Consider the following 13,785-nt stretch of genomic DNA (forward strand, 5'->3'; position numbering starts at 1 on the left):
ATATACCGAGGCCGAAGACGGCAAATCGGTCTTCTAATTCAAGTGTCGGTCTTCTAATTAAAAAAATCGGTCTTCTAATTCAAGTGTCGGTCTTCTAATTCAAATGTCGCGTCCGTCTACTCATTCAAAAGTCTACTACACTATGCGATGCTATGCTATGCTATGCTATGCTATGCTATGATATACTATACTGTACTATACTATGCTATGCTATGCTATGCTATGCTATGATATACTATACTGTACTATACTATACTATACTATACTATACTATACTATACTATACTATACTATACTATACTATACCCTACTCTACTATATATACTATACTATACTATACTATACTATACTATACTATACTATACTATACTATACTATACTATACTATACTATACTATACTATACTATACTATACTATACTATACTATACTATACTATACTATACTATACTATATACTACACACAAACATGTGTATGTAGCATGGGCTCTTGGGCATCACCCGAAATAGCCGACATAGCATTCCATGAACTGGAAAGTCGCATAATTGAAATCTACACATCGAATAAAATATCACTCTGGACACGTTTCAGGGATGACGTTTTCATGATATTTTGTGGCACCCAAGTCGAACTAAATAATCTGAGTGAAAAAATAAACCAAATACATCCAACTTTCAAATTTTCGTTGGAAAGCTCAGATACGGAAGTAACATAATTTTTATTATCTTGATCTTACAATCCACAAATGTCAACGACACCAATAACACAAAGTATTGGATATCAAAACTCATTCCAATATTTACACAGGCAATCATACCACCCAGACTCAGTCTTCAAAGGGTTCATTAAGGGTCAAACGAACAGATACATACGAACATGTAGTAACGAAGACGAATTTCGAAGAAAGTGAAATTCTTCATCGCGAAACTGGCGAAAAGAGGCTATAATGAAACAGAAATAAATACTAGTAACTTGAGTCCACTATCCTAATCCTGGCATCTCTATTTGATGAACAATACAAGTGAACTCTGGGCAAACAAATACGGGAATACTATACTACATGTATATACTATACTATATTATAATATACCTAGTGATAATGCTGTGCCATGATTCGCTAGAATCAGTCACGTGATAGGAAATAGAATGACTATTTCCCTAGGGAAATAGTTCCATCAACTATTACATGGTCACGTGACCACCGCGCGTTCTACAGCAGGTCAAAATGGCAGCTTCGAACGATGTCGTCTGCCAACCTCAAGAGAAGAGGGCAAGATTTTCATGAGGTATATTATAAAACACATATTGCCTGGCCTATATTTGGGCTATAGCACCCGTTTATTACCCCCTCGTGACTGTGAGTTACCAGAATCACATGCTATTTCCGGGCCCTCGGCCTTTGGCCTCGGGAAATAGCATGTGATTCTGGTACCTCACAGTCCCTCGGGTGTAATAAACGGGTGCTATAGCCATCATGGTCAAGCAATATGTGTTCACTATACTATGGTGTAGCTATGGTGTAGTATATTGAACACATATTGCCTGGCCATGAGGGCTATAGCACCCGTTTATTACACCCGAGGGACAGTGAGTTACCAGAATCACATGCTATTTCCCGAGGCCAAAGGCCGAGGGCCCGGAAATAGCATGTGATTCTGGTAACTCACAGTCACGAGGGGGTAATGAACGGGTGCTATAGCCCGAATATAGGCCAGGCAATATGTGTTTTATATACCTCATGCTGTGAACTCGCGGTGGCAAACGACATCGTCAGAAGCTGCCATTTTGACCTGCTGTGAACGCGCGGTGGTCACGTGGCCATGTAAAAGTTGATGGAACTATTTCCCTAGGGAAATGGTCATTCTACTTTCCTATCAAGTGACTGATTCTAGCGATTCATAGCACAGCATTATCACTAGGTATATTATGATATATAGCATAGCATAGCATAGCATAGCATAGCATAGCATAGCACAGCACAGCACAGCACAGCACAGCACAGCACAGTATAGTGAACACATATTGCCTGGCCATGAGGGCTATAGCACCCGTTTATTACACCCGAGGGACTGTGAGTTACCAGAATCACATGCTATTTCATGTGGCTGAAGGCCGAGGGAAATAGCTTGTAATTCTGGTAGCTCACAGTCACGAGGGGGTAATGAACGAGTGCTATAGCCCAAATATAAGCCAGGCAATATGTGTTTTATAATATACTTCATGAAAATCTTGCCCTCTTCTCTTGAGGTTGGCAGACGACATCGTTCTTTTGACCTGCTGTCAAGGCGCGGCAATATGTGTTTTATAATATATCTCATGCTGTGAACTCGCGGTGGCAGACGACATCATCAGAAGCTGCCATTTTGACCTGCTGTGAACTCACGGTGGTCACGTGACCATGTAATAGTTGATGGAACTATTTCCCTAGGGAAATAGTCATTCCATTTTCCAATATATAGTACAGTGCAGTGCAGTGCAGTGCAGTATAGTATAGTATAGTATAGTATAGTATAGTATAGTATAGTATAGTATAGTATAGTATAGTATAGTATAGTATAGTATAGTATAGTATAGTATACAATAATATACTGTATAGTATAGTATAGTATATAGTATAGTATAGTATAGTATAGTATAGTATAGTATAGTATAGTATATATAGTATAGAAGTATAAAACGCCAACAAAGTCCACGATCGCCACATTCAAACTATTACGTGTACGGAGTGTGCCGTCTGTGGTGTACAATTACACCCTAAAAAAGGCGATCCGTGTTTCCTACAGAAGATCGTTTCAGGTCCTATTTACGTGACTTATTTTGTGTCCCGTTACGAAGAGAAGACCGTGAACGTGCTGGGGTTTGCAAGTTGTGTTTCGACCACGTCCATCAATTGTACGCGGGTAGAATGAAGTTAGACAAGCTTGAGCAGGATTTAAAGTAGCGAGGGGGTGTTCTGCCGAATGCCACCATCCGAACAAAAAGGCAAGCGAAGATGTTGATCATCGCCATCGGTCGCACCAACAACGAAGAAATCTAAAGAAGAGAAGGAAAATTCTCTACCTCATAGTCGACGAATATCGACAAAGTTGTTTAGCGACGTCAACGGAGAAAGGCAACATGGCTGTGTTCAGGTGAGTTTGCAAATTCTTTGGCTTTGCCCATCAATAATTAGAGTACATGTACATAGTTACGTTCTACGATGGCGCAATGCATGTGCGATTAGTTAATTTCTTTATTATTTTTTATTTAATTTTCCTATTTAACATGTTTATGTCGTTTTTCTATCCCTGTAGGTTAAAATCAACTACAGCAGCCAGTTTGTTTCGAGGTATCAGAAACCCAGGAATCAATCGTCAAATCCGATGGTCAGTGGTAACTTTTCAAAATTTGCTGCTGACATATGCTGTGTCCAGAAACGAAAGAAGATGTAGTTAATCGAATTACGCGGGAAGCAGCAAGTGAATGTGAAGGTCTTTATGGAATGAAAGGCAAATCAATTCTAAGAAGAAGTGTTAGGGATTGCCTGATGTTTGAGGGCGCCCCGTCATGGCTAGTCTTGCTGCTAGACGTTCGGGCTTTCTTTCGAAACTATAAGCAAACGAAGTTCGCAGTGAGGGCTTGCCCATCCTCGATAGCGATGTTCGGTCGTGTGTCGTATTCTATCGGAAGAACATCCGAGGTCTAGCAGATAGACTACGTCACGGCGTACCTTACAGACTAAGGCGACCCCTGATAAATAATTATTAATAAACCGTACTTGGCTACCCGACTAATTCATTAAACATGCATGTTACTTGGGGCTTGTCTCACTGTCTATTTTTCTTGCAAGTGGTACTTTTGCCCAATTTTCGTTTTCTTTATCCTATTATTACTAATATTTTCATTATTTATTATTAAAACTTAATTACGAACTCTAAGTCCAGAGAACAACAAAAAGACACATCACAAAACAACTTTACATGTTTAAGGAGCGTACGTCAAAATACAAACAGCGAAATAGTACAGCGTGTATTTAAATGTAAATCGATGTAAAATCTTCAGCCAGGTGTGCTGTGAAGCCCAACAAACGAAACGTCACATGTAACAACATGATCAATCAGACCATTTTCATTGTGAAAGACGCGCAACGTAAATCTAAACCGAGAGGGAATTAACTCCATTGAAAAGAACCATGGTTAGAGGCACTGGTAGAACTTGGAAGACCTTCGGATCCTTCGGAACGCATTGTTGTGACAGACAATTATATTTTACATACTACATACTACTTACATTGATATAAATGGTTACCGTATACCAGTATGTTATTGCAAAAAAAGCTATGAGGCGTAGCTTCATTGGGATAGTACACCCAGAAAACCTTCTCATTAAAAGTTGGTGGCTCTGTAGCACAATTTAGAACAAAAAGAGTCATGATGATCTAATATTTTGAAGGGCTTGATCGAAGGGAGATCATTTAGTCCTGGTCGATTGATTAGTGCACCACCATTCATTATGATTTGATTATTGGACAAACATTCAGTCATGGATACCACTCCGTCTTGGTCGATTGATTATTGAACTACCATTCAGTCTCGGTCGATTGATTGGTGGATACCATTCCATCTTGGTCGATTGATTATTGAACTACAACTCCGTCTTGGCCGATTGATAGGTGTATTACCATTCCATCTTGGTCGATTGATTGGTGGACAACCATTCCGTCTTGGTCGATTGATTGGTGGACAACCATTCCATCTTGGTCGATTGATCGTTGGATACCACTGCATCTTGGTCGATTGATTATCGAACTACCACTCCGTCTTGGCCAATTGATTGGTGGACTACCATTCCATCTTGGTCGATTGATCTGTAGAAAGTCTATCGATATTGGTAGGTTGATTGATGAATCGCCATTCATCTAGTCTTCGTTGATTTATTGATTAGTAGAACATCATTGATTTATTGATTAGACCATCATTTAGTCTAAGACCATGTAAGTTGACTGGTAGAACATCACTGGTAGGTTGATTAATAGACCATCATTCAGTCTTGGTCGATTGATTGGTAGAACATCAAATCAGCTTTGATTAGTACCCATAACTGCTTGTTGTAATTATTTTTGCAAATGACTTTTTTTCATTGTTGCTATGGATGTGGCAATGGTTGCTATGTATGTTGATGTATAATTCATGAATGTACATTCACTTTAACCACCCTCGGTGACTACACCCCTCGCTTTTGTTACTTTGCAAATGAAACTGATATTTTGTGCTGTTACTAAGGGAGTGGCCATGGATGCTAAGCACATTTGCTTTTATCCCCCCCCCCCCCACCACCACATAATTTTTAAAAGCTATGCAGGAACAAGCTAAGATTTTGTGGTTGGATTTTACTACCTTTGCACCAATTGTCTAGAAATGCTGTTGATCAGAACGTCGTTTTATCACTGGTTGACAATTAAAACTGACTTTGAAGGTGCCGGTCTTCTCCTTATCACACTATCAAACTGTCATACATTGATACAAAAACAATAGCGGGTGCCTCGGATGTAGATGCATGCTATGTTTTATTAGTTTGTTTTTGTCTGTGAAAGTTAGACACATTGTATATGTTAATATGACTAACTTTCACAGAAATAAACAAACTGATAAGAACATGGCCTGAACTTACATCAGAGCCACCCAATGTTATTTTGTATCAATATATGTCTACTTGATAGTGTGATAAGGAGAAAACTTTTCAGCACCTTCAAAGTCAATTTTAATAGTCTACTACGGATAAAACTATGTTCTGATCAACAGCATTTCTAGACAAGTAGTGCAAGGTTTGTATTTATAAATACAGCTGTAGGAGTATATCCCTTAAATCATGAACCTGAGTTGGTACCATCATCACTAATCTGATTAAAATCTGATGTGGTGAAAGCGTCTAAATGCTTTATTTATCACTATTTCCATCGTTTTGTGTCACTTGTTTTGTTCAAAGCGATTGCCGCAGTGATCACTCAGAACAAAACAAATGACACAAAATGATGGAAATAGAGGTAAATAAAGCATTTAGCCGCTTTCACCACATCAGATTTCAATCAGATTGCATCATCACTTGCCAAATGACTTCCAAAACAAGAATTTATAATAATACTTAATATATATATATATATTTATTGTGTATAGACAATCACATACAGGTAATGATATTAACAGCACAGACCAGACAGAGAAACATATGCAACTAACAAGAGGGATATTGATAAATATGAATTGGTCACGTTCTCAATGTCCACCCATCCATAGGTGGTAACATTGAGTATGTATTACTTTTATGAAAATAATTCTTTTCATCATGGTGGAAATTCCATGGAAATTCTTCTGTCCATCAAAATTGAAATTGGCACTACCTTTGGTCTTTTCAAATATCATTGTACAGAAACAGTTCATTAAATTCTACACTATTTACATCCATAATATATACTTGACAGAATTGTCTAAACTATTCAAGTACAAATTTTACATTGTTCAAAGACAAGATTTAAGTACTTCCTTTCTAAAACATCGGGTGACTTTGACCATTACAACCCTTGGATATCTTCCAGTGGTATGTTGGCTATTAATCACAATGTACAGATAATACGCTCAACATGTCTACTTATCAGAGTATCCACTAATAAAAGATTTTAAAAAAAGCATTTCTTGTGAATGAAAATGATAAAAATGTGCATTTTCTTGCGAATTGGTACACTAAAAGGAATAGGGAAACATCAATGGATCACAGTAAATTGGTGAACATCAGAGAGGGGACTCTTCAAAGTGGCTTTGAGGGATTGTTACGATTACTGCTACTGGTATCTAAGGGTTACAAATTATCTTCTATGCTTGGTAGTCAGATTTTGCCAAGTGATCTGTTTCAGCTACAATTTCTATTGATTTCCATTTGTCTAATAAACTACTGTCATACAAATCTGGTAGTCTAGATACAATATTTAGTAGTCTCTGTGCCCTGGACTACTGTTAATCTGGTAATCGAGATACAATGTTTATCAGTCTAAGTGCCTGGACTACTGCTAATTTGGTAGTCTAGATACAATATTTAGTAGTCTCTGTGCCCTGGACTACTGCTAATCTGGTAATCTAGATACAATGTTTATCAGTCTAAGTGCCTAGACTACTGCTAATTTGGAAGTCTAGATACAATGTTTAGTAGTCTCTGTGCCCTGGACTACTGCTAATCTGGTAATCTAGATACAATGTTTATCAGTCTAAGTGCCTGGACTACTGCTAATTTGGTAGTCTAGATACAATGTTTAGTAGTCTATGTGTCCTAGACTACTGCTAATTTGGTAGTCCAGATACAATGTTTAGTAGTCTATGTGTCCTGGACTACTTCTAATTTGGTAGTCTAGATACAATGTTTAGTAGTCTATGTGTCCTGAACTACTGCTAATTTGGTAGTCTAGATACAATGTTTAGTAGTCTACAAATGCATGTGCCCTGGACTACTGCTAATTCAGTATCTAGATACAATGTTTTTAGTAGTCTCTGTGCCCTGGACTACTGCTAATCTGGTAATCTAGATACAATGTTTATCAGTCTAAGTGCCTGGACTACTGCTACTTAATTTGGTAGTCTAGATACCACATTTAGTATTCTAGTCTATGTGCCCTAAACTACTTTTAAATTTGAGCCCTGTATCTGGTATTTTGCATGTCATTAATGTCACGATTGATGATGATTTGAGTTGATCCATTTCACCAGTTCATGCAAACCTTGTCCACCCCTGGCACTGATCTCCAAAACTGAGATTGTCTGTTTGGCACAAGCAATAATTTCCTTCATACGGATCAGTGAGTCCAGTTCTACACGATTCACAGCACATGGCGAGTCCCTGCAAATAAAAAGTACCAACATATTTATTTGCTGCTATTGTATATTTTGAATTTGCTCTCTCTTTTTAAAGTTGTGATGATTGAAATTTGGAAAGGCTGGCTAAAAAAATCGAGAAAACTATGGTTGATGTCTTTGTGCTGCCTGAATGGCTAAAGTCCTTGGACCAGATTTGAACCATGATTGTACCACCCTTGGAAACCATTTTGTATAATAGGGAACTTGCAATCCAGACTGAGCATGCTCAGACACAAAGGACTATGGGATTATCTGTGGTTATCGTAATACCTAATCAGAAGCTACCGATAAAATAAACATCCCACAATGGTCAGGGTGACTATGAACTGATCGTTTGTGGTTACAAACAATGTAACATTATTGTTTTAATACAATACTATTTGATTAGTATTTATTATCACATTTCCCATGATGCAACATTCAACATGGCAGGTTTGCAAGTTCCCTATTGGTTACCTGGTAAGACATGTGTTGCTTTATGATTGCTTCAACTTACAATGTATCCTATGAGAGGCTGCAATGGCATGCTCCACAATAAGTTGAAGATATACAAGGGGCTGTTGTAGGTCCATGAAGTACATGTACACCAGTGTTTTTGTTTAAATTAGGGAACACTTGTAACAGAAAGGGGCCGGGAAATAGGGTAAAAATGGCATAGTTTCCTTGACATTACATTGTATATCATAATATTGATGGGGGTACCTTGGTAAAATGACAGGGGAACTCGGGTAGATTTGACCTGCTACTGCCCTTAACAAACACAATATACATACATGTACACATACATGTACATGCACATGTAACATTTTTATCACCACAACTGGCTGCACAGGCTAGGAACAAAAATAACAAAATTCCTGGTTCTCTGTAATGTTTATCTACTCTTTTCACTTCAGAGTCAAAATCAACTTGCACAGCATTCAATTTGCATCTTGACAATGAAAGGAAAAAAAGCCCAATAATAGTCGTGATTGTGTCAATTACGATGTATCTTTGACACTTACATCTTATTCAAAAGGACAAGTACAGGAACATCTTGTAGTTGTTCATGTGATAGTACAGTCAGAAGTTGTACACAAGATGATGCTACTTGACAAGGATTCGATATATCAAGCATGAACTGCAAAATAAAGAAAATCGTACTTGAATAACTTCCGTCATGAAAGAAATGTTTTGTTCATGAACTCACTAACTCACTAACTTTCTAATTCACTGCACATAATGGGGTAAACTGCACATAACTGGGTACACTGCACGTAATGGGGGTAAACTGCACATAATGGGGATAAACTGCACATAATGGGGTAAACTGCACAAAATGGGGTAACCTGCACATACATGTAATGGGGGTAAACTGCACATAATGGGGTAAACTGCACATAATGGGGTAATCTGCACATAATGGGGATAAACTGCACATAATGGGGATAAACTGCACATAATGGGGTAAACTGCACATAATGGGGATAAACTGCACATAATGGGGATACACTGCACATAATGGGGATAAACTGCACATAATGGGGATAAACTGCACATGATGGGAATAAACTGCACATAATGGGGATAAAAATTACTGCACATAATGGGGATACACTGCACATAATGGGGTAATCTGCACATAATGGGGTAAACTGCACATAACTGGGTACACTGCACATAACTGGGTACACTGCACATTATTGGGTAAAACTGTACATAACTGGGTGCACTGCACATAATGGGGGTAAACTGCACATAATGGGGGTAAACTGCACATAATGGGGTAAAACTGTACATAATGACGGAAACATAAACTTTTATGTATCTTTTTATTACTGACATCCATATTTTCTAATATCTTAAAAATGTCATTGTTCACTGATCTACAGCGTATTCTAGTCAACAGTGTGTGATAGAATGACTTACCATAAGTAGTGTACAGTCTTTGTAGTAGTTATGCCATATTGGACCCATACATCCACCAAGTTCTCTGATCGTCACCTCATTCTTTTTGCCTACATTCACATTCACTAAATTAGTGCCAACCTGCAGTACAAACACATCATCCAAGGTCAAATGTATCAATATTAAGTTTACTTTCATTACAAATGATACTGAGTTGGTGTTTTACTGATGTTTTTGACACAAAGATTGACGCATTTCTAAATTCAATGCCAGACTAACAACAACAGAGACAGTAAAACACACACAGCAGGATCTTTTACCCAATCACAACACACAAAGTAGGATCCTTCACCCAATCACAACACATCCAGCAGAACCATTTACCCAATCACAACACACCCAGCAGGACCCTTCACCTAATCACAACACACAAAGGGGGATCCTTCACCCAATCACAACACACCCAGCAGGACCCTTCACCTAATCACAACACACAAAGGGGGATCCTTCACCCAATCACAATACACCCAGCAGGCGAGATCCTTTACCCAATCACAACACACCCAGCAGGATCCTTTACCCAATCACAACACACAAAGGGGGATCCTTTACCCAATCACAACACACCCAGTAGGACCCTTTACCCAATCACAACACACAAAGGGGATCCTTTACCCAATCACAATACACCCATCAGGATCCTTTACCTAATCACAACACACCCAGCAGGACCCTTCACCCAATCACAACACACAAAGGGGGATCCTTCACCCGATCACAACACACAAAGCAGGATCCTTCACCTAATCACAATACACCCAGCAGGCAGGATTCTTTACCCAATCACAACACACCCAGCAGGATCCTTTACCCAATCACAACACACCCAGCAGGATCCTTTACCCAATCACAACACACAAAGCAGGATCCTTCACCTAATTACATTGAAAAGTAATAAGAATTAGTAATCATTTACAGTGCAATAGAAACAGTCTTCTGTTGAAAAACTTACACATGGACAGAGGTACTTGATGGTGATAAGTCACAGAGAGGAAGTACAACTGGTTGTTACAAGAAATATTTCCCTTTGATAAACTCCTGACATTGATTTTCAAAAAAAAGTGCCTTTTACTTGATTGCTGTTTTCTAGTATTTCAGGAAAATCATTTCACACATTATTCAAGTGGGCTGAGATCAACTTCATCAAAATGTAACACTCACTAACTGCTTGTAATGATATCAATGGCAACCGATTATTTTAGCCAAGCCCCACAATGGCAGTTATCAGGATGCCTGTTTGTAGACATTTACATAATATTCCACATATGTAAATTATGTTGCTCTTGTGCTCATCTCAATGAGGATGCATTTACATACTGACTTCATTTGAATATAGTCAATTAGGCTGCCATACGTTATCACTCCCGTTGCAACCAATCAGTTTGATTGAGCGGATTTTTTCAAACCGATCAGTTCAAGAGTGTATGATTTTCAAATCTCATTAATTAGTTTTCATTGATAGCATTACATGTGCAAGCAGTTCAAAGAAAATCAAAGAGTGCGAGGTTTAATGATAAATATATAGAATTATTTTCAATATTGGGTTGCATGTACATTATTATGGAGATAGGAATTGTTTACATCCATGGTTACAATACATGTAGTACAATACACAAGAAATATTAGTACTGTAGGTCCTTCTACCATGGAAGTATGCTTCTACCATGCAAATGGCTTAACTTTTGGATCTCCATAGCCCTCCATGGTTTAAACCATGGAAACTGAGTATACAACAATCATGACAATGTCATATAATTGCAATTAATTATATACTTACTGTTGGTATCGTAGCTGGAGCTTCATTTACTTCAGAAAACGATCCCTTGTTTGAGCAATGTTTCCAAAGTCAAGGAAAAATGTAAAGCTGGGTGGAGGGGGACGTGATAGCGTGGTTACCATGGAAGTTTGTGAACAGTGAATACTACACGACATTTTTGCACTATCATACTGCAGGAAAGCAATATCAGTATCACACACAAATGCGAACACACAAAATGTATAATTAATACTTCACAGCCCAAACGTGTCACAGTTTAGTGTCATATACTATATAGTCCTGATTGCAGACGGTACACGCGTTACGCTCAACACCAAAGGAAGGGACGACTTACTCCGTATGCAAGCAGGACTAAGTGCCATAGTGACCACGATGAAAATAATAACAATCCCCGATACCGAAAAAGGATATATTGCAAACGCTTCAATAACAGCGTTTTTCCGACACCGGTAGTACCAACAAGTAGACACATAATGTCACTCAGTTCATGTCTAACTCTTGATGACGGAAATAATTCACCACAAATAATATACAATGAAATAATCCGATAATCTCGTGGAATAACTCACTCCACACGGTACATGACAGCCATTTTGAATTTGACCCCTTAAGCCAACGTAAAATCATACTATGACCTTTAACTTTCCTTCCTTAACTTTTCCACTGACAACAGCCAGATGTCGGCATTTGAAATTTAAGCACATGGAACTTAGGCTCAGTAAGTTTTGTTTACGAAAGCAAACAAACAAATAAATAAATACTGACAAACGTCAACAATAGAGTAATCACAAATCAGTATCAACAATAATGAATATGTTTGGCAGCATCAAGAATTAGTAATTAGGAATATGTTTTGCTATATGCAATATATAGTCACAATTCCAAATTCAACGAGAGCATTTTCTTTCATGATGATGGAAGTTATTGAAAGGGGGGGGGGGGTTCATGCCCATTGTGTAGGAAAGCTGGGAAAGAGCATGTTATCAGGAATCCAATAAAAAGAAGATGGGAGAGATACATGAAGATGATTTTTTTTTAAACTATTTTTTTTTTTTAAATCGACCAACCAAACCATAATTGCTATGAAAAGGTAATGTGAAACACAAAAAATAGGGTCACCTTGACCCCAAACAATATGTAGCAATCCCCAAGTATTATTTCAGATGTCTAAAGTTTGTAGATATGTGGGGGGAAACCACACATATGGTCATTTATATGACATGGATTTAAAAAAATTAATCAGTTAAAGGCATAAACCTGTACAAAATATTACTTCATTTCAACCCGCTGTTTTTAAATGTTATCATGTATATTGAGATAATTTGTTAATAAGAATGTGCTTCAGAGACAAATTTCATCGAAAATCAAAGTTCTTCAATTATCTCCAAACTTTGTGATATAAAAAGTTGTTGCTGGTCCTTTTGAAAATATTCAAGAAATTTGGGGTTCACTGTCTTGTTTTCAAGGAAATCATCAATCTTGTATTTCCCATGGAATCAAAATAATGCACCAGGAAAATAGAAAATCCTCTGGCCTCCCCCTGGGAGTAAAATCTGGACACTCCCTAAAGACTGTGTACTAGCTCACTATTGTGCATATAGCCACTGGAAACAATACTCAACAAAATAAAAACGTCACCATAAACAAAATATTTTATTTTCCATGTACACATAAAACTATACATGCAAGTACTGAATGAAAAAATGCATTTGACAACTGCGGCAAGGAAACATGATGGTTTGATTTCATCAACAAACCTAAAGTATGCCAATAATGGAATTGCACAAATTAAAGTACAAAGTTGAATATTTCAAAGTTACAGCATTTTGTCAAATACTTTGCAGCTACATGAAAAATTCACATGAAAGTTACATCTTCCCAAAATCTTCTTCATGTTGTAAATCGAAATCCATTATACCTTAAATCTTAATAATTGATAAGCACTCATTATTAGACACCTTCATTTTCTATCATTTCTAGTCTAGTTCCTACACGGTATCATTATGATTTATACCTTCACTCACAGTCAAAGTCATTGCTCTAGAAGTCCTGAGGTGCAATGTAAAATTCATCTGCAACCACCCACCCCACAGTCATTAACACCATGTCTTTGTTAATCAATCACAAAATTCTAAACAATAACACAGTCCCTCATAAAGTTGGTGTTTATTGGGGTAGTTATGT

General features: G+C 37.7%; 1 protein-coding gene across 1 annotated transcript; it reads right to left on the minus strand.

Moving 5' to 3' along the window:
- Positions 1 to 6,155: 6,155 nt before the first annotated feature.
- LOC144435625 (ADP-ribosylation factor-like protein 16) lies at positions 6,156 to 12,182 on the minus strand. Its single transcript, XM_078124220.1, has 5 exons — positions 12,011 to 12,182; positions 11,602 to 11,658; positions 9,786 to 9,905; positions 8,882 to 8,997; positions 6,156 to 7,860 (listed from the first exon to the last, which is right to left on the minus strand). The coding sequence occupies exons 1-5, from the start codon at positions 12,071 to 12,073 to the stop codon at positions 7,692 to 7,694; spliced, it is 525 nt and encodes a 174-aa protein (XP_077980346.1). The 5' UTR covers positions 12,074 to 12,182; the 3' UTR covers positions 6,156 to 7,691.
- Between the last annotated feature and the right edge of the window lie 1,603 nt (positions 12,183 to 13,785).

The sequence above is a fragment of the Glandiceps talaboti genome, chromosome 5 (genome assembly GCF_964340395.1).
Source record: "Glandiceps talaboti chromosome 5, keGlaTala1.1, whole genome shotgun sequence".
NCBI lineage: Eukaryota > Metazoa > Hemichordata > Enteropneusta > Spengelidae > Glandiceps > Glandiceps talaboti.

Coding starts and splice junctions, on each gene's coding strand:
- LOC144435625 (XM_078124220.1), bottom strand. CDS start 12,073: ATGTGTCTACTTGTTGGTACTACCGGTGTCGGAAAAACGCTGTTATTG. Junction 11,659..12,010: donor TATTGAAGCGTTTGCAATAT/ATCCTTTTTCGG, acceptor CTTTGGAAACAT/TGCTCAAACAAGGGATCGTT. Junction 8,998..9,785: donor AAGACTGTACACTACTTATG/GTAAGTCATTCT, acceptor TTTATTTTGCAG/TTCATGCTTGATATATCGAA.